This window comes from Falco peregrinus, chromosome 11, assembly GCF_023634155.1.
Source record: "Falco peregrinus isolate bFalPer1 chromosome 11, bFalPer1.pri, whole genome shotgun sequence".
Classification (NCBI taxonomy): Eukaryota; Metazoa; Chordata; class Aves; order Falconiformes; family Falconidae; genus Falco; species Falco peregrinus.
In genome coordinates this window covers 26,805,450-26,832,639 of record NC_073731.1, presented here as the reverse complement: position 1 = coordinate 26,832,639, position 27,190 = coordinate 26,805,450, and the positions used below count along the sequence as shown (strand labels likewise).

Sequence of the window (27,190 nt, the reverse complement as noted above, 5' to 3'; positions counted from 1 at the left end):
GTTCTTTGAACCATATCTTTTTGATAGCCTAGTAACAACTTGAAATGCAGTCACATAGTCTTAGTTATTAAAGGTGACTTATGAAGTTTTCTTGCATCAATTCTGGGGTTAACTTATTCAGATAGTTTGCAGAATTTCTTAAGAAGCAAGTGGCATAAATTTAATTTAAGTAATATAAAGCATACTCAGACCCTCTCAGTTTAATATTAGCTTTCCAGATGCACACTGTTTGCATTCATGGGGCACCTTCTATTCTGAAGGCTCAGAGGTTATGCAGGGCACTGGAGCTCCTTCTGCCTGGGCTGTCAGCTGGAGAAGTGCCCTGAAGTCAAGGCAGATGCACCAGTTCATGCCAGCTGAAGAGCCCACCCCATGCATGCTTTGTGCGCATCTTGTCTTACGAGCAGATTTGAGAGGACTGGGTAGATTGGAGAACAAACCAAAGCCCAACAGCTTGAAGACACATCTGATACCTGTTTAGGGAGCCTTTGGAGCTCCTGTAGGTAGAAGAGTGCTTAACAGTTCTGGGTCTGTTCACTTATTTTACTATGGACATTAATATATGGCCCTTCTGATGTTCAGTCCCATGGGCACAGAGGTATGGGAGATGCTTGTTCTAGCAGGTATCCCCCCCCGGATCTCAAAAAATACATTCACTGACAACTCTGAGACCCCAAAGAGAAGAAAGCCTGTTCCTTTACTGGGTCCTCCTTTGCCTTTCTGTACACAGCTGCAGAGCTTAATTCATTTCCACAAAAAAATTCAGGAAGCCTTCTTTAGAAATCTCAAGGCAGGAACAGCATGTACTGCTGGAAATTATAAAGCTAGTGGGCCAGTGCTTCCTTGATGTCTGGTAGGATGCCCCAGGTACTATGAGCTCTGAAGAAGGGCTTCCAGCAGAGACCAAAGCTGAGAGTCAAATCTGCTTGTCAAACCGGGAAGCAAGAGACACAGCATTGTTTTTGGATCCCTTCTGAACACCAGGCATTACTGAAATAGCAACAAACCAGAGTACAGTCAGGACAGAAATGCCTCCATACTGTCCAGTTACATCTTGGAACCAGACACTTGGACTTTTGGCTTAAACTCACCATCACTAGGTCAATGAAGAATTTAGATGCGCTGCGTCTAGACACTTTGATAGCAGCTAAACAGAAACTAAGCACGGCTCTGTAGCAACTGAAACTAATCAAATTTCTCATTTATTTTATGGCCTCTGTGAGTGCAGTGTGCTTGGGTAAACATCATCAATATAGAGGAGTTGCTCAGGCTCCCAGGTCACCAAGGATTCTGTATTCTCTGCAGCAATTCGATTATCTCTGTAAACCAGGAGGCTCCTGTGTAGCATTGAGAACATGAGCCATCTCAGTACATCTGTGAGCAGCAAGTGATTCACTAACAGTCAGTGTAATTCTCCAAGATCACATATCATATATATATATAGATATACACACACACACAGAGAACTAGGCATAGCTAGGCTTCATGTTTACCCTTTCTATCACAAACTCAAGGTCAAAATTGCTTATTTAAAATAAAAAAAAAAAACCCCACACACCAAGAATTGCACTTTACTAACATTAGAAATTACTTCAGATCCAGGAATCAAGCTGGCTTCTTTTTAGCACATTCAGCAGCAGCAGTAAACACTGTAATTGGCACTCATCTGAAACTTTTGTTCATGAAATATGAGACTGAGTGGAAAGCAGTGTATGTGCCTGTAGGTGATTTAGCCTTGCAAGGGTAACGTTGAGAAGACTTTTTTTTAAAATTTATTTTTATAAGCTAAAAGACTACAACTTCAAAAGCATACAGTGACAATACCAAAAAGCATTTCTGCTCATTTTTCTGACTACAACTGTGTTGGAAATACATTCTGATTAAATATTTAATTCGTTGGCCAATTGGCCTCATTTCCTTTCTCTCCAAAATTCACTTTTTAGGAAAGAAATCAAATAGTTTCCTCACAGTTTTCAAGATGACCTGCAGCTGAACCAGGACTAGTTTGAGTGGTCATACCTAAGCTGCCTTTCTAGGGAGCTTGTGCCGTTGCACTATCCTGTAGGCACAACCACAAACTAAACTCTGAAATTTGCTGCGGGCAAAATCATGTTGAACTTTAAAAAAAGGAACATCTACTACCAAATTGTACTTTTTTAGAACTAGCAATCTATTATCCAGTAGGGCTGAGAAACCCAGGCCAGGATCCCATTGTGGGGTTGTGCAGGAAGGTAACAGGCAACCTGTGCTGTTTAGGCTCCATCTTGGAAGCTCCTTTGTGCAGACAGATTCCTGCAGCCTCTAATTCATCTTAAAGCCAATATCATAGGAACCTGAATGTCATGCATCACTTGTATATAAAGATGGCCCCAAACCATCTGCATCTAGACGCCTCGTGCAAACCTTCATTTTTATCAAGTTATTGCACAGCAGCCAACTCCCAGCTGGTTCCTTTTGGAGGGCACGGTTGATACTTGCCTAGCCACAAGCTTAGCCAAAGATATTAGGCCTCCAAGTAAGGTTTAGAGAAAAGACTTTGCATTGCTGAAGGCAGGCATAGCTATTTTTAAGGCCAAGTTCACCACTGCAATTCTTTCAATACAATTCTTTCCACATGTGCTTTGAACAGACTTGCCCCTAATGCTTCCCTGGGAGGTTAGATTGCATGGTTTTTGTGGGAGGCAGAAGTGCCAATGTCACTTGCTCTTCCTGATGCTAAGAAGTTAATTTGTACCATAAGAGAGCCATAAAGGATTTTACACTGCATTTGGCATCTTACAGGGTTGAGGTTCTGAAACTGTTCAGTTCAGAGTCAGGGAAGTAAATAAGATGTTTAAGGAAATTCCTCTCATTTCACCAATTCCTCTGCCTAATTGTGCATCAAACATATGCCACCCTCAGCAAAGCCCAGAGTAGTTTCCCCTTCACTAGCTGTAAAAGCCTGGCCTAGACCAGGAAGGGATAACACTTCCAGATGTTGCACCTTAGGAGAGCATCAACTCATCACTGCTGGAGACCTTCTTTGGCCTCACTGGGGCTGGAGGGACACAACAGGGACACCAGCAGGCTCCCCCCCCCGACACTTTCCCAGAAATAGTCTTCGGTGCTTTGCATTGTGCCAGGAACAGCCAGGGCAAGAAGAAAACCTGGGGTAGTCGAGAAAATGAGGGCTTCAGGTCTAACTTTATAAGGCTTTTCATCTTCCTCCTCTGAAGAGCCATTCCCCACACTCATCACCATTATTTCTACCTCTCCAAGCAAAAGCAAAACTATAACAGCATAAGGCATACATGTGTACTAGGGAAAGTCTCAAAGAAATAGATACAAAGCAGATCCGAGCCTTCCCAGTCTCATTTTCTCAGGAGAGGAGGTTCTCAAAGCCTCTTCCCCCCCCACCTTGTGTTGTCCTAAGTTTGCTTATACACAGGTACCCAAGGCTGAGAGGAAACTTCCAGGCCAGTGAGTTGCATCCTCTCCCACAGAATACAAAATAATTTGTAAAATAATTTGTCTGAAGATGAGCTTGAGAAGGTTTTTCATCATAGTTGTTCTAAAGGCCCAGGCTTTTGGACTCTCTTTTTCTATATGCACAGCAGCACTTTTTCCTATTTCCAGTTTAAACATGCCACAACCCCTTTATTTTAATTTAGCTTTTAATCTGCAAAGGAAACCTTACCTTTCAAGTAAGAGCTCTTGGTTCAAACAGCTTTGCAGAAAAGTAGCAGTTAACCCGCCTCACATTCCTCTTCAAACTTCACTTGCACAGAACAAGCAGGACAATTTTGTTTTAATGTCTTCTCAGACGAAACACAGGTGGACAGTGAGAAGCAGGTAATCCACCCATTTTCTACCCCCTTCTGGCTTGAACGTTCTTCCTGAATGTGGCAGCTAAGATAACTCAGAACAGCCCTGAGAGAAGGAACAAGCAGCACCTCACATACTAATGCTAGTTTTTTTCTCCTCATGGGAAACACCTGGGCTGGCATACTGGGCAGATCACACTTTTGCACCCATAACCCAATCAGACAGCTCAGGCAGTTACCGGCCATTGTACTGGTGATTTCACAGGTGTTTCTCCAGTCACCGTTGAGCTAACTGGGAACAGCTGGTTCTGCCCCAGCCCACGGGGGTGCAGGCCGCAGCGAGTACACAGCACCAGGCTGCCCCCCACATCTTGCCTTTACACTTAAATCATAAAGCCCAAGTCAATCTAAACAGTTAATTGCTGCTGTAAGACACAGAATCGTAGAATGGTTTGGGTTGGAAGGGACCTTAAAGCTCACCTAGCTCCAGCCCCCCGCCATGGGCAGGGACACCAGACCAGGTTGCTCCCAGCCCCGTCCAGCCTGGCCTTGATCACCCCCAGGGATGGGGCACCCACAGCTGCTCTGGGCAGCCTGTTCCAGTGCCCCACCACCCTCACAGTGAAGAATTTCTTCCTGCTAATTTAAAGCTACTCTTTTTTAGTTTAAAACCTTTGCCCTTTGTCCTGTCACTACAGGCCCTGCTCACAAGTCCCTCTCCAGCTTCCTTGCAGGCCCCCTTTAGGCACTGGAAGGCCGCTATGAGGTCTCCCTGAGCCTTCTCTTCTCCAGGCTGAACAACCCCAACTCCCTCAGCCTGTCTTCACAGGAGAGGTGCTCCAGCCCTCTGAGCATCTTTGTGGCATCCCCTGGACTCACTCCAACAGCTCTATGTCCTTATGCTGGGGGCCCCAGAGCTGAGCAGAGCACTGCAGGGGGTTCTCAGGAGAGCGGAGCAGAGCCCTGCTGGCCTCGCTGCTTTTGATGCAGCCCAGGGTACAGTTGGCTTTCTGGGATGCAAGCACACACTGCTGGGCCATGTTGAGCTTTTCATCCACCAGCACTCCCATGTCCTCCTCAGGGCTGCTCTCAATCCATTCCCCACCCAGCCTGTATCATCAGTACTGGGGGTTGTTGCCCCAACCCATGTGCAGGACCTTGCACTTGGCCTTGTTGAACTCCACAGGGCTCGCTTTGGCCCACCTCTCAAGCCTGTCACTGTCCCTCTGGGTGGCATCCCTTCCCTGAGCCTGTCTACCGCACAGCTTGGTGTCATTGGCAAAACTGCTCAGGGTGTGCTCGATCCTACCATCCACGTTACTGACAAAGATGTTGAACAGCAACATTAAATCAAGCTACAGTTTAAAATCTTTCATCGGTTTCTCTGTTAGCTTATTTCCACTGAAGTAAGAGCTGTTATGCCAATTCCTTCTGCAGAATATGCACCTGCACAAAGAAACTACATCTTGGCACATATAATCCACAGGGAACCAGAAAAATGTTAGTAGCTTCAGAGCAGTTTTGTTTTCCTAGACTCACTGCACACCTCAGAAATGACAGAGAATCACAAAAGTTCTTTCTACTGTTTGCAGTATGCAAATACTGTAAGAAACCCATGAGTCACTGAGCTTCTCAGGGGCACCACCTTTGGTGTGATAGAGGCTTCTATTTACCCAAGCTCCAACCCACAACAATCATGTAATCAACCCAGCAAACAGCTCCAGCTGGGAGACACACAGCCTCCAGGAAGGGCTGGGCATGCCCATCCTTCCCGGGATAAGGAGTGTGCTGGAGAAAGGACTCACCTCCTTGCAGAGTTCCTGGGAGACTTCATCTTCTATTAAACTCATGGGCAAGTCTGTAACAATAGCCCTAAATGCTGGTTCAGAGTCAGACCTTCAAAGAAAGGGCTAAGAAGGAATAGCCACTCAAATGTTCCTGCTGTCTGTCACATCTTCTCCAAAAGACAGGAATCAAGTCCCACCACACTTCTATCAACCCAGAGCTTTTTCCCCCTTCTGGACACCTTAAAAGCCTTTGCCTCTTCCAGGTGTGGTGGCTTGTGTCTAGTTAAAGTGCTGCAGGTCATTAACTGTGCTGCCCAGCCAGGCTTTGCAACCCACACTGCAAATACCTTTGCTCTCTGGTTGTGTTCTTGGTCTTCTGAGGGCATTAACAAGTGTCGATAAAGCAGCCTGCTTTCACAGCTTCATTAGAAAATCAAAATATCAGAGCCCAAACTAAACCACTGAAATTGCCACCATGATCAGCCTCAGAGGCCCCAAGATAGCTATGTGGTCTGCGCGAATGGAAAACAAGCAAAAGAGATAACACAACAAACCAGGAATAGATTGCTGAACCAATACTGAGTCCAGCAGGACCTTGCAGAGCACTTAATGCTGGCATTTTAGTCTAGATGGGAGCATGACATAATGGTGTAAGGATCAGCTTGGCAAACCCCTATTTATTAATGAACTCTTCTGCCTTGTAATGTATGTGTTTTTAGGTGATTGCTGGCTCCTAGCTGCCATTGCATCTCTCACTTTGAATCCAGATGTTCTGTACCGTGTTGTTCCCAAGGCTCAGAGTTTCCAGAAGGATTATGCTGGGATCTTTCATTTCCAGGTACCTATATAATCAGGATATTGAGAACAGAGAGAGGGAAACACTAGTATTTAGCTGAAAGCAGCTTTTTAGTGTTTGGCACAGGCTAAATATTCAAAAATTACAGTGTGTAAGTGAAATTGGTGGGGAAGAGTGAAAGAAAAGAACAGAGTTAAATAGCGTTAAATGACATCTGCTCACTGGCTAGATTCTGCTGTCTTACCATCACACCACGTAAGTCAAGCCAAGCTCTGTCGCTGCTGACTGTCGAGAGTGAATTCAGGCTGATGTGGTTCCTCCTCCTCCCCTGCCCTCCCTGTGGCTTTGCCTGGATTTCCCTGCCTGCACACCCAGTGTGTTGGGACTGAGCTAATCTGCTTTCACTAGGGGTTAGGCTCTGGAGCGGGCAGTGTGGATGCATTCCAAAGCTAAAGGAGGTGTTCTGGTGAGGACAGACGTTATAGAGCACATACCTGTCCCTTCCAACAGCTCATCTCAGCAGAGGGTTTATTGTGTGAATTACCTTCTTTTCTTTCCGGACTGCATCAAATTCTGTAGTAAATATTTCTAGTGTTCATGCAAAAACTTAGCATTAGCAATATTTCACACATTTCCCAGTATTTTCAGTAGGGATTAGCACTTGTTGAGTGCTTGCCTTTTGGGTGACCTCTCCTTGCAACATTTTTCAAGGGCATTGTTTGTTTTTCCCTAGTGAATTGGGCATTAAAAGCACAGACAAGAAAAGATCCTTTGGACTACCCTGTATGAACTCTCTGCTATGTAAGCTCTGCATGGAGCACAGCGTTCTAGATGTTAGGTGCAACAAGTTGCTGTTAATATTACCTATCAGCAAAATTTAATACAGCGTTAATAAGCCTGCTCAGCACTTCACAGGGCTGGGAGGAGTTTGCCTCTGTTACAAGGAAGAGGAGTCCATCATGAGAATGAAACCTTACAGTGACTTATTGAGGAGAACTGATGACAGGTGAAGGAGTAGGGAGATGGTAGTGTGGAGCTATTAGGTGCACAGCAGCCCTCATGAACTTTTCCTTTCTTCTTTTTATCAGTTCTGGCAGTACGGGGAGTGGGTGGATGTTGTAGTGGACGACAGGCTGCCCACCAAGAATGGGAAGCTGCTCTTCGTGCACTCGGAGGAAGGCAACGAGTTCTGGAGCGCGCTGCTGGAGAAGGCCTACGCCAAGTACGGTGGCTAAGCAGGAGGCGGTGCTCCTGGGTGTGCAGAAGCTGACTGCCCCGGCGGTTGTGGTGGTAGACACAATGCATGTCACTCAAATGCAGCCTCTGTTCCACCCATTATTTACCATTTCCTTTAGGTCCGTGAAGGGTATTGCCAACCGCTGTTTCAAGGGGCTTCACTTCTAGTACCCCAGGTCACACTGATGGTCACACAGACCGAGAGATACTACATTATAAACCCTTCTTTCTGCAGTGCCAATGCTTACAGATGGAGATGGCCCCTTACATAGCTCTTGTCATCTGTCCCACAGGTTGAATGGCTCTTATGAAGCTCTCACAGGAGGGTCCACTATGGAGGGCTTTGAGGATTTTACTGGAGGCATCTCTGAGTCCTATGAGCTGCGGAGGGCTCCTTCAAACCTTTACCAAATCATCCAGAAGGCTCTGAGAGCTGGCTCGCTGCTTGGCTGTTCCATCGATGTAAGAGACCGCTGTCACTTTACTTTCCTCACTCCTCCTCTCAGGGCTCCAGCCCATACTGTAACAAAAGCTCAGACCAATGTTAGACATAGGTAGGGAGGTCTGAAGTAAAAGCAAACTGCAATTAATGGGAGACTTTTATCGACTAATTAGAAAAACTTAGGATGAGGTTCTAAATAACTAACTCGTGTCATGACTCCCTTTTTACAAGACAACCTGTGATAATACTTAAAGCCATGAACTGGGGACTGGTCTACCCAAACTCTGTTTTCATTGTCTGAGTATCTTTTCTCATTCATATTCTGTGTAATTTCAGCTCCAGACACTCAACTGCCAGAGGCAAACTCTGTGAGACACTTTGTTGTAGCCTGTAGTCTGATTCTGGCTTTGGTTTTCAGTCCTAAAGATTATTGATGCCTGTAATACAAACTCTCTCAAGTTACAGATGAAGTTTGTACATGTTTTGGAAACTTCCTGCCTTTCACATCCTGTTTCATTATCCTGTTTGAAATCATGGTTCATGGCATATAGGATTACCAGAGTTCGAATTTTGGTATGCCGGATCTCAACCAGGGTAGGCTAGAGCTTAGTTCACATGAACATGTCTTTGCAGGTGGCTGGGTCTGTTACCTGAGCTGGGAATTGGATTTAGGTTTAGATTTCTTTGTTCATTCTTGAATTTCTGCTGTGCTAGGACTGCATATTTAGGGGCATAAAACTCTAGAGGTGAACTTTTGCTGTGGATCTCACCTCGAATGTACTTTCCATCAAGGGTATTGATATTTTTTTGCATACCACTTCAGGTATCTTTCCTCTTATTAATTTTCTCATGAAAGCTGAGTTCATACACAACATATAGTCCTAAATGTGTATACTCTTATTGCCCCAGATAACTACTGCAGCTGAAATAGAAGCAATTACAAGTCTGAAGCTGGTAAAGGGACACGCTTACTCTGTCACTGGAGCAGAGGAGGTAAGCCAGCCTTTTCAGGGCCATCATACAAACCAGCTTGGGGCTGCAGTGCCTGCAACTTCCTGATGTCTTTCTGTGACTGATCAAATAAAAATGTTAACTTATGCACCCTCTTACAGAAAAAAGAAAGTACCCGTGGTACTTAGCCAGGTCGAAAGCTCTGTACTGGTAGTTATACAGAGTATACTGTGCAGTCTGCAACTTGTATTGTACAAACAGACTGGAATAGAAAATGTAGAGGTGGGCCAAGCTGTTTCTGAAATGGAGGATATAGAAAGGAGAAACAGGGGAGGAGGCAGCTGTTTCCCCACGTGTTTGTACTGCATGAGGTGGGAGTGTGTACTTTGCCAGTCAGCGCTACTGGGAAGGGAATAAGAGCCTCTTTCATGAACTCTGCCATTAGTCTCACCTTCATAGTGAGCCATAGATACTTCTGCTCCTCTGAAACTGGAACCATTACAGAGGTGTCCATGCCAAATAACCTCTTTCCAACCTCACTGTGTTGTGTGATGTCTCCTGCTTTCGAGGATGTAGGTATTCTGCTGTTTTGGAGGTGATGTTTTTACCTGCAGATGCTGCCATTATATGAAGTGGTGAGTGCTACAGCTAATGGCTCACTTGGTGGCACAGCATAATGTAAAATAAGAGTGGAAGGCTTCTAGGTGTCTTTTAACTATTGCAAATTGTAATGGACTGCATCACTCAAGTACAAATCATGTTTTATCCTGTCTGAAAAGCAATTGCCCTGTGATGATTGGAATAATGGAAGTGCTCAGGCTCTGTTTGTTGTGGATCTTTTAGGTATATTACCGAGGACAGCCAGAGAAACTAGTGAGGCTTAGAAATCCCTGGGGTGAAGTGGAATGGACTGGAGCTTGGAGTGATAAGTAGGTTTTTATGTGCCCCTGCTTCTCTTTCTTCAGTATACTCTGGTATCTTTTAAAAATTAAATTGAGACTATGCAGTTAATCCAATCACAAAGCACATTTAGGAGAGATACTAAATCAGTTGGAATAAAACACTATTAATTTATTAGCAAGGTTAGATATTGATCTGCTCTGCCCAGCGGACATTCTTCCCTGCCTCAGGCAGAGCTTTCTCATAAAAGAAAATAGCCCACATTTTAATTATGAGTAGTCCAATGTAAGCCGTATCCACGTCATTTTGCACAACTTTTCTCAGACTGATCCTTCTGATGGTGCCAGGTTCTTAGTAGAATATGCAAACCAATCTCATTCCTGGGAATTATAGCAGGGACAAACCATTGTGCCTCTGCTTTAACTCTAAGGTTGTGCTCAGCTCTAAATCAGACCAATATTTGGGTTCTACTGGAGAATCTTGAAAAAAATAGGGATGTTGACTAAGCTAAGGACCCAGAAGTTTGCAAATGTCTCAGAAACTGGGCTTCAGCTTTTTGGGATCTCAGGAGAATGGCAGTGACAACACCTCTTCTATTTTTTATATTTAGAATGGCATAAATTTTACTTATATTTGGACCACAATATATTTTGTCATGCAACACTGAGATTTCAGTTTCCTGCCCTGACTGACTGCAGTCCTGGTGCTGATGTTGTATTATGCTTAGGGATAGAAAATAGAGATAAACATTACAATTATTCTTACCTTTATCAGAGCTGCTTTGCTCAGCCCCAAGATAAGGTGCCTCAGGCACGCCCACGTGCCATATCCTGATTCTGTTACACCTATTTTACCATAGGACAACCCTGCTGAGGCAGGTGCAGAACTGCATTGTCACGTGGGAGCAGATCAGAGCAGAATCCAGCTTGCTGCACATTAACATCAGAAGGGGGAAAGGAGCAATGCTGTTTTCTGCACTATATTTTCTAATTCTACCTTTTTACTTTCTTGTTCTTTTGTGACCCCAGCCACGGAGGGTGTAGCATTTCCCTTGGGACACTATCAGGCATCCAAATAGATCTTGCAATGGAGAAGCTCAGCCTGACTTTCAGGCTGTGTGTTACCTAATCCAGCCAGTCTGCAATATTTGTACATTCTGACACCTGGCGGTGATGATTCAATTTAAGGCTTATTTGTTGCAAATACAGTTGCAGTCTGATTCCAGCCCTGTATAGCCAGGCTGCAGTGTGTGCTGCCGTTGGGAGGGGCGGAAGGTCTAGTTGTTGGAGAAATACATACTCCTTTATCAGCTGTAACTGAAGAGAAAGCCCAACTCTCTGATCTTGTAGAATAAAATACAACTGAACAGCTTGCTTTTGTGCTTTGTCTGCAGTGCTCCTGAATGGAATTATGTTGATCCCAAACAAAAATGGGCTTTGGATAAGCAAGTGGATGATGGAGAGTTTTGGTGAGAGTTGTTAGTTCAGCTTAATCTTTTGGACATTGTATGTGCATATAATGCTCTTTAAGCAGTGCTTTCAGTTGGATGGAGAGAAACTGCCAGCCCCAGGGGGGTTAATAATGACATGCATGTGTTGTTAGCCACTTGTTTGTCTCCCTTTCCATTCAAATATTACCTTTTACTACAGTTTGCATAACTCAGTGCTTATCCAAAATATAGAGACCAGATGGTAATAAAATTAATGAGGTGGCAAGAATGAGCCTCAGCTGCTCTACATTTTGAGGTTTGTTTTTTTGCCTAAACGTTACACACTAATGAAAAAGTTTAGATTACCAGCTTGGGAAGAGTCTGTTTACCCAGACCTGATGGAAAGCCCATCCCAGTTAAATGAGTATATGAATCAGTACTGAACCCATGTCACTCTGTCCTAGACTGGAAAGATAAACGGCCACTGTCTTCCAGTGCAATCAGCTATATGGGCCATAAGGCACCGAGAACTGAGACCAGACCTCTGCTTGCAGCATGAAGTGATCAAGGTCTGTCACTCATGCAAACCTACTAGGAATGGTAAAAACAAACATCAACAATAGAATTAAAGCAAAACACCAAGCTAAGACTGTTTTTCTGCAGTGACGCTTCCAGAAGGGCCAACTCTTCCTCCTCTTAAATGGCATCTCCTTGCACATTTTGTTCCACCAGTTTTAGTGAATTTACTTATGAAGCCCACAGCTGGGGATGACAGAAAATGGTATGTCTGGGCCCATAATGTGTAGCAGCCGTTAAGAACAACTGTCTCCAGGAGATACGGCTCATTCAGGGAGTGGGAAATTTTGTTTCCCAAAAGCCAGTTCCAAGTTTCAGAGTTCAATTTAATGCAGCTTTAGGCAGCTCTGTAGTACTGACGTTTGTTGCCCTGTTGGGAGAGACATCTATTTGCATTTGCCTCCACTGTTGCAGGCTGATGGACTAACCCTGGTCTTTTTGTGCATCAGGATGGCATTTTCGGATTTTCAAAGGCAGTTCACCCGCCTTGAGATCTGCAACTTGACTCCTGACACGCTGACAAGCAATGAGGTCAACAAATGGGACCTGACCCTGTTTAATGGACAGTGGAGACGGGGTTCGACTGCTGGGGGCTGCCAGAACTACCAAGGTAGAGACCCAGCCAAGTGGACATTTGGTGAAATACCAAACAAAACAATCAAAAAATAAATGTTTGTGAACTGGGGAGGGGGGGGGATGGGGTGTCTTCGGTAGGAAGGCCTTGGAGGTGCAGCTCTTTCTGCAGGGTTTAGACCATAAGCAAAAGCTTGGCAGTCTAAGCAAAGATCTAATTCGCACTTATTTCCTCGTTGGGGATTACCAACCCACTAAGCGGTTAATTCATGGCTGTATTCTTTTTTTTCCCTCTGTCTGCTTTTCCTGCTTACATGGCTTTTGCTACTGACTGGAGTAATCCTCCAAAGGGTTGGGTAGGCCAAGAAAGTGTCACAGTTCAGTGGCAGTGTTGTTTCCCATTCATTTTCAGGTTAGACCTCTGGAGAAGCTGTCTGGCGTTTGGTCCTGTTGCAACAATAACAGCCTTAGCCAAGGATGTTTCCTGGAGATAAATGACTGGCTGGAATTAATGATATCAGCTCCTCCCTGTTGGTCATTACTCCCCAGGAAATACCGTGGTGCTTTGATTTGCCATGGCTCCAACTGATATTCAGCATAGCTGCAAAAACAAAACCATATAACGTAATGGAAAGGACTGGAAAAATGCCAGGCAAAAGCCCTTCCAAAGAGATATTCTCTGTAATTTGAGTGACAGCCATCCTAGCTACAATGACAACAAAATCTCCCCCTTTTTGTCTCACCTTGGGAATTCTTAGCAACGTACTGGACCAATCCCCAGTTTAAAATCCGGTTGGACGAACCAGACGATGACCATGAAGGGAGTTTAAATGAGCCATGCTGTACTATACTGGTGGGCTTGATACAGAAGAACCGCAGGAGACAGAAGAAAATGGGAGAAGCTCTGCTTAGTATTGGTTACTCACTCTATCAGGTAAAGTTTGCTCCCAATTAAGGGCTTTATTCCGTCTTCTGGTTTGCTGGAAAAAATTAGCAATGTGCTACATCTTAACCATTCAGCACTACACTTCAGTAAGAACTGGATTTTGCAAGATGATTGAAATCCTTCTCTCATTTCTTTCTGACCCACATAATATGGAAAGATTCAGATAAATTTAGGCTCAGGTTTTGTCCCACTTTAACAGGACAGTGGTGTAAAACTAGAGGCAATAATTTAGCAACAGTCTCATTGAGACCCTTCTCTTACAAAATCTGAATGGGGGCAGGCTCAGGGTGCCTGGCAATTCCAGATACGTGTTTCTGATTACAGCCTATCATTAGTGCTCAGTAGTCGCTTTCTTTTTTAAATTATTTTTCCCTTGCATTTGAAAATTGTTTTGAGTCATTGTCTACCATGCTATTGTTCTGGTTCAGTAATTTTGGGTTTCTTTTTTCTGATTCTGCCAGCATTGCTTCTGTCTCTAAAAATATAATGTAGGGGAAAAATCTACAGTGTCACCTCTAATTCCTGTGATGTAAGGGGAGAGAAGCAAATATAAAATTTTCCAACCAGTATTATCATTCCCAATATCATATCTGGAGAAAAACAATTAAATGTTGTATAGATTCCACTGTATGAAGATCATTATCCAGCACAGGTGGGAGCAGATGGGAATGGCTGACTTTTGCTAATATAAGTTGTGCAGGATGGTTCAAAACTAGGAAAGGTTTTCCCTAGTGCCTAAGTGTCTGCATTCACAAACGGTTCTCACCAAGCACATTTCTGAGTTGCCATCTGTGTGGTGCCAAGCACCCTGGCCTATTGGCATCCTGAATTTGCACATTAAGAATGTTTGCTCATATCACTGAGTACAACCCTGGAGAAGTTAGCAGCGCTTTTGTGCTTTACATCTATTTCATCCCATCTGCATACTCTTTGATCTCTTCCACAGTAGGGTAGACTTGGTGACTCTTAACAAGATGAAGACTTTCTTTTGAAAGACATGGCTGCTAAGTAATCTCAGGTAGACATCCAGTTATGACCCCAGATATTTGGGTCATGCACTGTTGTAGATTTACATCACTGCAGCTGGTGCCGTGGCTGAGGAGGTCCCGTTAGGACAGCATGGGCGGTGACCTAAAGTAGATAGATCTCTGTGGAGGAGAAGGTGAAAAGATGTATGCTCAAGTCTACCTGCCGTGCAGAGCTTTTGGCAGTCGTGCAGCTCAAACAGCCTACTGCCAAAACTGTTAAATGTGTCCATCACCAAGCTCCTGGCCAGCTTGTGTGCTGGTTATAAGGAACAAGACCTGAGGTCTCAAGGGGCCATTTCACGCCCCCAGAATTGCTGTATGGGTGATATTTTCAAAAGCTCTTTTGGGACTATGGAGGACACTCTTTTTGGCTGTCATTGGAATCTGTGCTCTTAAGACTACTAATTGCTTTTGGAAAAGCAACCTTATATTTGGTGGTACGGACTGACATAGCAGTTTAGTTAATTTAGGAAGGGCTAAATCTTGAAATTTGTTACCTGTTATAAATGCCATACAGCAATCTCATCATCCACAGGCTGACTGCTAGTGACATTAGCTTCATATATTCAGCATATTCCAGTAACGGTAGACCAGTAGATTTTAGGTCTGCTGTAATAAATTCTCAGTTTGGTTTTGGTTAGCCAGGTGGGGCTAATTTGTTGACTGTCCTGACTGAGCACTTAAAGGCTTACCCAAATACTTCCAGCCAATAGTATCATTCACAACACCGTATCAGGAGAAAAGCAATTGAATGTTGTATAGATTCCTCTGGGTGAATATCCTGTTTCTCCTTTGGAACAGCTCTAGCACAAGCTAAAACTTCATGTATAACTGATACTACAATACACGATTGTAAAAAAAAAAATTATATGTCTGAAGGAGGCTTTATCTGATTTTTCTTTTCCCCTAATGATAGATGTGGGTATGTAGCAACCCTTTAATACCAACTCTTTCTCTTTCTTTCAGATACCTCAGGAGGTATGTAGTCTCTGCTGAAGACTTCCAGCTTCCATATGAGCACCTTCTGTTGCACTGGAGAATTTAGCTACCAGGAAGACTTCTTCCCTACTAATGACAGCTCTTCTGGAGAGCTTTGTTATTAGATCACTGGACCAATATCTCAGGTTCTGAATAACCGTTTCCAAGGGACTGGGGCAAAAAGCTTTATTACAGACACCTGAGTCCCAGTCTTGACTTCATTTATACTTGTTGAAACTTGGCTTCCACTTAGTTTGTATAACAGAGGCCAGAATTTGTCTGTTTAGTACAGATGAAGGCAGAACAGGGTCTCTACACTCTAAAATCGAGAAAATATAGCTAATATTGTTTAGAAGGAATGCCAGACTCTGTGGATCCATTTGTTTTATAGTTCTGAGCTAGGGCTCCTGGTAATGAGCAAACCCTACTCAGCCTTCTGTAATCCCCCCAGATGTCAATACTGAGGTAAAGAGACTTTTCATTCCTGAAGAAAGAAACCCCAGGGGTGTCTGGCAGTAGGAATAGTCTATACTCATTACTGAGGTCCAGCAGCCTGTGCCGCCAATTTTTCCTAGGCTTTTCAATCCTTTGGTTCTTTCTCAGTAAATGAATGTGTGGTCATGTAGCAATTAACTGTGTTCTTTTAACAGCCTTGCAGATGCAAAGGGAAAATGAACTTTATACATAGAAAAAGATACGGATCTGCTGCCTTAATCTTTGCAGTCCCACTTAGCTTAAGTTTGGGTGAGGAGGAAGAATGGGGCTGTTGAATATATAACAAATCCAATCTTATCTTCAGTACAAAAAAGGAAAAAACCTTTATTTTTCTGCAGTTTACAACAGAAAAACTGAATGATTATGCAATGTTTGGTAACATGTTTTATTATGATCTTAGACAGCCAGAAACCTTATCCGTATGCAATGTTCCCCACCCTGTGTCAACCACACAGCACTTTTTGTGGATCATTGAATCACATTTTTTGAAAGACATCCCAGTGGACAAAAAGTTATGAATAGGAGGTTTATAGCAGAGATGTTATTCTTACGCTACTGTTTCTTCTTACATCAGTGTTTTGTTTTATGAGCTATGCCATGTTTCACTTGCCTTAGAGTATATTGGTACTTAGGAAAAGTTAAATACTGTTTTCCACATAATCCAAAGGAATATCCTTAGTCTTACTAATAGAAGTTAGTAAATCATCTGATATGGCCCCTAAATCTCACCCTTGTGACCACTACTTTGTTCTGTTTGCTATTCTTTTCTGTCTGTTTAAGGAAATCAGATACTACAATTGCTATGCAATTAGGAGACTTATCCCATACCATAAATTGCTCAAAAATACTCTTAATTTTAAATTTGTCCACAAGCTGCCTGTGAAAGCAAAGAGGGCGGGCTCAATGCGTGGGCAACTTAAGTACAACAGGTACTAGTTTGACCAGATATGAACACACATTGTGATCTTTTCATTTTATATCACAGATTGCTAAAAGGCATGTGAAAAGATAATCTTTATAGAGAAAGATCTTTGTCTCTTCTAATTATCTGCCTGACTGTTTCCCATGACAGAAACCTGGTGGTTATCTATTATGCCATCACTTGCGGATGTATTATTTTATGCTAAGAAAAACTTGAGTTGGCTTTAAAGCACTGAAATTGAAATAGAGTGGCTGGCTTACCAGTGAATTGTCAAATGGTTTCTAACAAAAACACATTTCCCACAGCTGGAAAATGACATAGATATTCATATGAACCGTGCTTTCTTCGCAAGGAACCAACCAGCAGCCCAGTCTGGTCCTTATGTCAACCTGCGTGAAGTCTCCAGACGCATGAAGTTGCCCCGAGGAGCATACCTCATTGTGCCATCCACTTTTGAGCCTTACAAGAATGGAGAGTTCTGCCTTCGAGTTTTTTCTGAGAAACAGGCTAAAACGCAGTGCGTATCTTCTCTGTAAAGCCTCTTCTTCTGCTGGTGAGGCACATGAAGGAAAAGGTCAGGTGTTGCACCCACATCCTGTGCTCTACCTTTGCCCTTAACCAGCAAACCAGGCCCATTTCTAGGACATGTTTTATTCTGTAGTCTACCACACACATCCATGGCAGAGTCACAGGCCTTCAGATGGCCTCCACCAAACACTGAAGTGGTAACTAGGTCCCTCAGGTCTGCGAAGTAGAAGTTCCCACAATTAAAAAGTGCAGGATTTGGGAGTATGACAATGAGGAGACGGTTTTAAAAAGGGTTGTATCAGTAGCAGCCACTGAATGAAGAAACAGGAGCCTGGATACAAGACAAGAACAACAAGGCTGGATTTCCCAAGGAAAACATCTTCAAAGAGGTGGGACAGACAGGTGGGATCGGGAGCTCAGGAAGCAGGAAACCTGGGGGCTTGCTCTGTGCATTCACTAACACCTTATATTAAAACAGCTTGTTTTGCTAATTATTTAAAGGCAAATAGTAGACTCATAATTTCTCATTGGTTTGGTTTTTTTTTTCCTTTTATTCCTTAGGATGATGGGTGATGTGGTGTCTGCAAAATTGTATGAGGTAAATGTCTTAACTGGGCAGATAGCTGGTTATTTTTTCCTAGCAGGCTTTTCTTTCATAACGTGGGTGTAATACAACGGCAAGATTTTTATTTCTCCCCTGAGCTGGGATCATAGTATGTGTTTGTGCTCAGCAGAAATAATTTTCAGTTGTGGGAATTCTTTACATATCTCCATGTCTTAGTTTCATGTCCATTTTTATGTACCTGGGCCCATGTGGCATAGAAACTGCACCGTTGTACACTGGGCTGGAACACATTAAATTGTCCTTCAATCTAGCACAGGTAGGAGAAGGCAGGGAGGGCACAGAAAGATCCTTTCCACAGAAACAAACAGTTTCCTGAAGCCCAAAAGAAACTGCAAAAGCAGACTTCCAAGGAACCACTGAATTGCTATGGCCAGGTGCAGCAACATTTTCACTGCGCTTATTTTATAAAACTACCTTGGTAGCAGAAGAAAACTTTTTCATCAGTCTTAGAAAGTATTTACTCCTGAATGAAGCCAGCCCTTGTCTGGTTGTGATTTAAGTAGTGCCTCCATTCTGCCATTGCTGCAGAGCAAGTGCTCATTTTCTGCTGCTGTAAATAGTCCCCTGTAAAGTTGCTTTACGATGTCCACGGCTCGCTTTCTAGAACCACCTTGCAAACCACACTGTTGGTCGTTTCTTTCCTCTAGCCTCACATTGATAACAAAGATATAGATGATGAGTTCAAGATTCTGTTTCAAAAGCTCTCTGGAGAGGTAAGTGGATTAAAGTCAAAGAAAAAGACTGGGACCTTTCTGTTATGATTATGCAAATATTTGACTTGCCGATTCCTTTTACTGTCTGGTCTTCAAAAAACCAAGCAGTTCTCCCCTTTTATTAACTCACAGCTTCAGTTCCATTTATTTTACAATAGAACAGTTTTACTACATTGTTCCTCTTATTGGTGCAAAATATGATTTGTTCCCTAGGTAATGCAGAGCATGGAATAACTTTGAAAATAAGGGTGATGGAAGCCAGGCCTGTGAAAATTATTATCCCACGGTGAAATAAATTACCTGTGGAGTTAGCGTATAATTCTGGCAATTGTCTAGTTGGTCAATTCCTTCCTTTTTGTTTAGAAGCCCCAGGAATCAGAAAACTGTTGGCTGAACTTTCTCTCTATTTATTGCATTTGACAAACAGCATCTACAAAGCCCTGCTGTGCTAGCCTGTGGCTGTCATGTCAGATTTTCTCTTAATGAACAGGTGGCCACTGGCATTGAAGAGGGAAAACATCTTGTCAGTTAGAAAGACCTTTTTGAGTTTTGAGAGGGCAATTTTAGTATTGTTCAGTTGTAGTTTCCATAAGCCTGGAAAATCTCAAATGCTCTCCTGAACCTCCTTAGTTGAGAAAGAAGGCAGTCACCCAGTTCAGTCAGATCTGTTAAAAAGTTAACATTTACTGTGTCATGTCACCATGGCACCTAACAAATTACTTATTTTCTATTTGAAAGGCTAACAAATATTAGTGGTTTCTGAGGATCTCCTCCATGTGATGTCTGATGGTAAATGTAAAGTGTTAGAAAAAAAAAAAAAAAGGTTTCCATGCCTTACATACAGAAAGAAAACAGTCTCTGGATATCTGACAGCAAATTAATATAGCTTGTTTCAAATAATTTTTGTGTTAACACCTAAAGTATGCTTTGTTTTCTGGCCAGGACTGTGAAGTGACTGCAACTGAACTTCAAACTATCCTAAACCGGGTTTTGTCAAAGAGTAAGTCACGTTGTGTAGTTCCCATTGAATGGAGCTGAGAGGCACGCGCTGAAGCTCTTTGGTCAGAGTGAACATCTGCGCTTGGGTCCATCAGCACACAGATGGGATCTGTGCTAACAAACACCGGCTCTATCAGCTAAGGGTGATGAAAAACTGAGTTTATGCTTGCCCACAGCTGACATTCTCCTGGCTTGTTGAACCTCTAGTATGGGGGAAAAAAAATATCACCTGGTGTTCCCAGGTGCTGCCAGCTGATGTCCTGCAGCGACACTATATTCTCTCTACCTTCTTGGAAGGACCACCATGGGAAGGTATTATTATGCTGCTGCAAAATTTCTGTGGACAAATAGACACTTACCCACTCCCAAAATGAATAGCATGCCCTGCCTCTGGGCCAAAAAAGCCATGTTTATCAGCTGAAGGGAAATAGTGGAAGAAATGGTAGAGCACTTACTTTACTAACAAGATTTTAAGGTGGCTGACATCTCCAAGGATGTCTGCAGAAAAATATTTGCCTAAAAGTGTTTCTGATGTGGATTTTTCTTCCTTTTTGTACAGGAAAGGATATTAAAAGCAATGGATTCAACATTAACACTTGCAGGGAGATGATCAGCCTTTTAGATGTATCCTTTGAACATCATTTCATCACCTTTAAAGTTTCTGGATCTGCTTTGTAAAACTTCCTGACAAGATGGGCTAAGTTTACACTTCCATTGTTCAGGCACATGGCTGGAGGTATAAAATTCAGCCAAGCAGATCTATCAGCTCAGGGTGGCAGAAACCCAAACCTTTCAAATTTTGGCTGCTTCTCTCACTTGCTCTGCATCTCTCATTGCTTAAACTTTTACCTAAAAATAGTAAGGAGAAGAAGCAGGGACCTTCTGCCTGGATGCACCTGTGCAGTTTCAGATGCATACACAGCACACTTGGCAGGAGGCAGGTTTAAGCACAACCTCAACTCCTGTCTCTAAGGCAGGTACTGCATACAGAGCACAGAGCTCAAAGCAGCAGAGGCATGCTGGAGAGCCTGTTCAGGGGAGAAGGCAACAAGCACCTGCTGTGCCTCCCTCCCTGCTGCATGTCTTGTAGGACACATGCGAGCTAATAAGCTTTGTGTAGCCAAGGGAAAAGGAGAGGTCGGCACATCTGCCCAGTACTCCTTTGATGTGCTGGGAAAGTAGGCAGTGCACTGGGAGGGTCAAGGGACATGCTGCCAGGATTACACGTGATATGGTCACGTTGAGGTCAGCAGGGGTTAGCTGTGGATCTTGTGGATCACTCGCTGTTAGAAGTGATGCCTTTGCCCTACACTCCACAGTCTTCCAAACCCAACAAGGTAACACAATCAGTACAGCATCATGGGGGCCAACTCCCTGTTTCTGCATAATTTTCCATAGAAAAGGAGTTCAAGGCCCTGAAGGACGTGGAGAAAGACTGTGCAGCCTGCTATTGACTGTTCACTTGCAGTTCCTGCCCCTGGTTTCTAACACCAGTCTGCTGCAAGCCCAGTCCTTTTTTTCCCTAAGGACTCTAAGCTACAGTTAACTGTAAAGAATGCGAGCGGATCTAATCGTGCTTATATATTTAGCAATCCCGTACATCATTCCCTGAGAGTGCAGATAGCCTAGAAATTCTTGGCATGCCTTTAGCTAAGCAAATATAAAGCTGTGGGCATGTCTGTTGAGATAGGGATGCATTACAAACGAGAACTAATATGGCATTAAGATGACACTGTGGTGGGTGATTTGTTTTTATCAGAACTGGTTGCTTTCCAGTTTTGCTAAAGGTAGAGGAATCTTAATTTTTGAACCATGCCTTAACGTGGCCCAGACCAATGGGACTGGCACCTTGGGACTTGTAGAATTCAAGACACTTTGGATGAAGATTCAAAAGTATTTGGTAACATAGTATTCCTGACTGTCTCCCCTTCCCGCTCAGCTCTTAAGTACAGATCCAGAACTGGGTTAAGCCCCCACAGGCAAATGTACTTGGAAGCCTTCCTTCTCATGGCTGGAGTTTGTTCCAGGGCTCAGAAACACCTCTGATTTAAAGGGGCACAAGCAGATCCTCTTTCACCCTGGCTCCATCAGTCTCCATAATTTGCAATACCTTATGGAAAGTCAGATTAACCTTCTTTCATTGTTGGCAAAGATAGCTCTCTCTGCTGCCTGCTGTATTAAAGCTCATATGAACATTTCTCTGCTATTGCAATGTGTTACATTGCCAGCTGAGCACCAGCAAAGACAAGAAACACATATTTTTAGGACCTACAAAAAAACTAGCTTTGTATTTTTTAAATCTTGTGGCAGTTCTGAATTATTTTCTGGCAGAGGCTTTAATATCCCGAGAGTTCATCCAGAATCAAGCAGTCTAAATTGGACGTGCTTTGTTTGTCAACATCCCTTTCAGGCAAGCCTACTTCTACCATACTTGATGCTGGCCAGCACAAGAATCTGTCCTGGAGGTTCATGAAGAAGTGTTGGGTTCATGAAGCACCGGCTCTGTCCTAGGGCAGGTGTCAGCAGAGCAAGCCCTGAGAGCCAGTTCCAGTCTGAGCTCTGGGTGGCATCTAATTCTGGATAATAAACCCGCTGGCAGTAGGAAGCATCTGCCACCATGTCTGAAATACTAAGCAAAATGGACTTTGCCTGTTGCACTGTGTGCCAAATGACAGGATATTTTCCTCAGTGGCCTGTCTGCCACCATGTAACATGAAGGCAGGCAGCCTGCCAGCCCATGGGAACATGTTTCCCAGTCTGCCTTTCTTGCCAGTAGCTACTTGAAACATTTCCCTTGCTCATTAACGTTTCAAAAAGTGGGAACTTGGACTGGTAGGGGCAGCCCCTTTCCCAGCCATCAGAAGCCCAAGGTTGTGCCAACACAGCAGAGTGATGTTGTGGACAGAGCAGAGGTAGGCATGATTGTCCTGGCATTAATCTAGCTACACAAGCAGGGAGGATGGCAGGGCATGGGCTGCAGAGTGGACTAGCAAATCGAGGTTAAACCCCAGGGAAGCCCTGGTTATTTCATTCTGGCTGCGAGCCCCCGCTGAGCCTTGTGTTACCATGCCTTCGCTCCTGCTGTTACCCAGCTACGAAAGCCAAAGCCTGCCTGTGCTCACACCATTGCATTGCTGCGTGGGCACAACTGAAAAGCCATCTCTGCATTCCCTCGCTCCCCTCTGCTGCAGGCAATCTATAAGAAAGTGGACAGTGACTACTCCGGTACCATCGACTCCCATGAGATGCGAAATGCCCTCAGAGAGGCAGGTGAGTACACTGCTTGGGGACACCATTGGATCACCAAACATCAGAAGAACAGTGGAGCCTTTTAATGGCTTTGCTTCCCTCCTGTCTCCTAGATCACAGCATTGCCAGTGCCGTTCTCCCCTCCTGACAGTCACACACCGCCACGTCCTTTTGCTGTTATATGCATCAAAACCCATCCTCTGTACTGCATTATGAACCACTGATATTTTTGTCCATGCTGTGACCATTGCTTATCCATCTGATTATTACTTACTCTATTTCTGGCCTCATTATTTCCTAATCTAATTGTCCTTTTTCAGAGCTATGTCCAAACCCTCTTTTTCCTTCCTTTCCTCCCACCACCTTTCTCTACACTAGAGAACGTGCAAGCCTGATAAAGGCATGCCCCAACGATATCCTCTCTGATGTGTGCTATTCAACTTCTGAAGCAGTGCTTGCCAGCTCAGGGGCATCTAGAGGAGCACTGTTTTTTTGATCTGTCTTGTGCTCAGTGGAGCTTATGTGAATGATCCAGAGACAGAAATAGCACTAATATGGGCCTGAATAGAGCCCAATGTGTTACGCGTGCAATTGGCTCTACTGCAATCACTGCTATTCAGCTGCAGCGCCAAGACTCACTAATTAGGGGTTTATCTGGGGAACATAGGACTGGTTATGCTGTGAAACAATGTGAAATATGCAGTCTGACAAAATGCTGTGGCAGAACTTTATGCCTCTTTTCACCCAGCACAATGGGCTTTGGAAGAGACCCACAGCAGAGGTGGGTGATGGAATCCAGCAGACCTTCTGGGAGGAATTGTCCTGTCCTTCACCCAGGTCTGCCTGCAGGTGCAGCAGTCCATGGAAAAGTCACATCAAAGACAGCATATTAACCTGCTGTGTCAGTGATTTGTGTGCTTCCCATTCCTTCAGGTTTCACGCTCAACGATCAGGTGCAACACAGCATTGTCATCCGCTATGCCTGCAGCAAGCTGACCATTGATTTTGACGGCTTTGTGGCCTGTATGATCCACTTGGAGACCCTGTTCAGTAAGTGCCTCTGGGCATCAGCCAAGGGGAATTCCTGAAAACCTGGGGGTTTCCTTAAGCATTTGGTGTCTTTTAACTGTGAATGTAGCAAATTGCATGGAAATATGAGGGTGCCAGCAAAACCGTCTGTTGGAGGAAACAGCAGAGAAATAACAAAAGCCTTTCTGTCTGAATGACCATGGAGGGTGGGGGACATGTTTTCATAACCTTCTGCGCTCTGCTGCTTTACAGTCATCTGCACTTTATGGCCAGCGCTCTGGCCCCCAGGTTGTCCCAGCTCCTGTAAATGGTACCATTTATCATTTACAGTCCTTACTCAAACCTGATTTACTGGTTTGTCCCCAGATCATACCAGATGCTACTGCATCAGATTTTATAGTTGTCCCACTGCCAACTCTCAGTTTGCTGCTGTCCCGCTGCCAGCTCTCAGTTTGCTGCTGTAGATCTGACTATTCCGCACCATGAAGCGGCTTAGAAATTACTTGTAAGAGGGAAGAAGAACAGCTGTAATATTATCTTACAGAACCAGTCTAGATTTCCAGTAGATCATGGCAAAAAGCCAGACCTCTACATTTTGTCAGGCAGTGATTCTCTACTTGCCAAACTCTGTGCTTTATATTCAATCTTTTCCCCCCTCTTCTACTTTTCAGAAGTGTTCCATCTCCTGGACAAAGACAAGCGTGGAGTCATCCAGCTCTCTCTGGCTGAGGTGAGACTGGTCAGATTGAAATACCACCAGGTTAAGCTACAGTAATGGATTCCCCTAAACCCCATTTATTCAAAATCACTATTATAAGTGGTAAACTCAATAGTGATTCAAAGAGAAAGTTTGTTTCTGTGAAAAGGTTCTTCAGCTCAGAAGACCTGTCTGAATTAGTAGAATGAACATTGACTTTATATGAGCAAAAAAGTAAAGATACATTTAAAAGCCCTAAGGCTGCTTGAGAAGTGTTTCACTATCTACTTTTAGAGGGCAGTGGTCAATTCATTAGAAAACACACAGCAGGGAACTGTTCTTGTCTGGCAGGGAATGTACTGATCAACCTGCCAGAATTAGAAGAGACCTTTTAAGATGCCAGGTCTTCTTTGCTCACTTTGTTTTTAATGCAAATTTATCCTGTTGAAGCTGTAATAAAAGCAATCAGCTTGAGTCTTCCCTTTGCAGAATACAAATATATCTCAGGAAACAGCTGGAGGGGGCCCCAAGAGGTCCATCCAATTAGTCCTCTCAGCTACAGACTGGCTCGAAGGGAGGAGGATGGCTAGGAAGCCCCGTGACCCTCAGTCACAGTTAGTTAAATCTAGCTGAAATGTAAATAGTCTGACCCAAGTATTTTTCAAAGGTCATGCAGCTTTCCCTGGGGAACTGGTCTTCCCTCAGAGGAGACCCCACTTGCAATGTCTGAGGCTGCTCCTGGCAATAAATTTCCCTGAAGTTCCAGAGCAGACAGATCCCACATCTATAACATTAAAATGCAGCTCCAGCCTTTCCCAGCTTGTTCTCCCAGAGCTGTGGTAGAGTGCTCTAGTGGCATCCTGTGGACCTTCCAGATGTCCTGACTCCTTGTTCTGTTTCTCCCTCAGTGGCTGTGCTGCACAGTGGTTTGAATCACGGTCAATGAATTTGACAGAGACCTCTGAGGCTCTTCTGAACATGGAACCACTCGTCTGGCTTCTTGTTATGAAAAGCAGAGAGAGAAGCTTGGGTTTATTACTGGCAAGTTATTTTAAGCCCACTAAAAATGAAGTGGTCTCCTGTCAGTTATAAAATAAATGCACTCTTGAACAAAAAAAGATAAACAAATAAAAGAAACAAACCCAGCTCCAACTTCCTTTACTTTTCCTGCCCAAAGAGTATTTATCTGTGTCATGCTGAAATGTCACGATTTTTGACTTACCACAGATGGGCCCAGGTGGCTTTGGTTTGACTTCTGACTGTTCATCAAAGTTCAACAGTGTTCAAAATCCTGGAAGGGATCTCCATTGCCTGCAACGTCCAGCACGTGTTTCACAGAGCAAGACCCATGTTCAGAGCGTGGGCAAAATTTGTGTTGCTGCTCTGGCTACCTCCTTTCACAGGCAATTGTCCACTTTGGCTGTGCCATGCATCTGCAGAACCTGGGGGTGAGGAGCTCAGAGGCAGATGCTGAGCTGCTGAGAGCACAGGGGAATCGGGCATGGACACAGCCCCAAGGATGAACAGGGAATCAGTTCATCATGACATGACAAATGCATGGCACTCCTCCACAAGTCTTGGTTCTGTCTCCCAGGAAGAGGAGGGAGGATGGAAGGCCATAGGCAAGTTGTTGCAGTTATTTCCATGGAGATGTTCTCTGAATGCTTGTCCATATGCATATTTCAGTGCCCAAAGATGGGGTTTGGAGTTTTAGGAGGTGAGTGACTGGAGCTCAGAAGCTCATGAAGGCAAGCGTGAGGGGAGGAACATACAATATGGGTGTAGGGGGTCTAGGAGCTTGAGCGTGCGAGGGATGTGCTAATGGGGATTGTGATTTAAAGAAACTGAAGCTAATAGTCACTGGCTGACAGCGCTGTGCTTCCCTAAGATCTTGAAAAACCTTTGTCCTTTAAAAAAATCTTCCTGCATTTAATTTCACAGTATAAAGAGTAATAGCATAGCCATACAGGCAAGATAATCTAGCAGCCTTTTTTAGCAACTGGAAAATATTTCTGTAACTCGCAGTAATGATCTGATGAGATGACATGTCTTTGACACTTCCCTCTGGGAGCAGACGGAGTGCAGGCAGAGATCTGTGTCCCCAAGGCAGATGTGAGGCCCAGGCTCTGTCCCCTTCTGTCTTAGTGCTGTTTGAGAGGGGCTTTTCTCCATGCCTGCTTGTTCCTAAGCTCTTTTTTCAAGGAGGAAGAAAGTTGCTGTTTGGTTTCCATCTCCAAACGCAGAATGTCTTGTGACAACCCCCAAGCCTCTGCTAGACATCTCCCAGCATTTCTTCTTGGTGCTGGCTACAGCTGTCTGACTAAAAGGGATATATGACCTGTTTCGGTGTGTGGCTCTGCCTTTTTAATAGGTGCTTTTCGCTGCTCTTATTTAGAGGTGCTCTCCCAGTAAAAGAGAAATAAATACTTAATTCAGATTGCAGGACAAAAACAGCCAGCGGGGGTAGCATAGGCTTTCCCCTGCTGTC

General features: G+C 44.0%; 1 protein-coding gene across 1 annotated transcript in view; it reads left to right on the top strand.

Annotated features, from left to right (window-relative positions):
* Positions 1–25,832, top strand: part of CAPN8 (calpain 8) — a 31,434-nt gene extending 5,602 nt beyond the window's left edge. The window contains exons 3-21 of the mRNA XM_005241871.3: positions 6,310–6,428; positions 7,475–7,608; positions 7,916–8,084; positions 8,974–9,057; positions 9,859–9,944; positions 11,309–11,383; positions 12,370–12,530; positions 13,252–13,427; positions 15,434–15,445; positions 17,168–17,379; positions 17,952–17,988; positions 18,663–18,728; positions 19,671–19,728; positions 20,287–20,351; positions 21,559–21,627; positions 22,919–22,997; positions 23,910–24,026; positions 24,677–24,735; positions 25,611–25,832. Of these exons, the coding sequence (XP_005241928.2) occupies positions 6,310–6,428; positions 7,475–7,608; positions 7,916–8,084; positions 8,974–9,057; positions 9,859–9,944; positions 11,309–11,383; positions 12,370–12,530; positions 13,252–13,427; positions 15,434–15,445; positions 17,168–17,379; positions 17,952–17,988; positions 18,663–18,728; positions 19,671–19,728; positions 20,287–20,351; positions 21,559–21,627; positions 22,919–22,997; positions 23,910–24,026; positions 24,677–24,735; positions 25,611–25,634 (1,802 nt within the window). The 3' untranslated portion in view covers positions 25,635–25,832. The remainder of the gene's footprint in view (positions 1–6,309; positions 6,429–7,474; positions 7,609–7,915; positions 8,085–8,973; positions 9,058–9,858; positions 9,945–11,308; positions 11,384–12,369; positions 12,531–13,251; positions 13,428–15,433; positions 15,446–17,167; positions 17,380–17,951; positions 17,989–18,662; positions 18,729–19,670; positions 19,729–20,286; positions 20,352–21,558; positions 21,628–22,918; positions 22,998–23,909; positions 24,027–24,676; positions 24,736–25,610) is intronic.
* Positions 25,833–27,190: the final 1,358 nt, after the last annotated feature.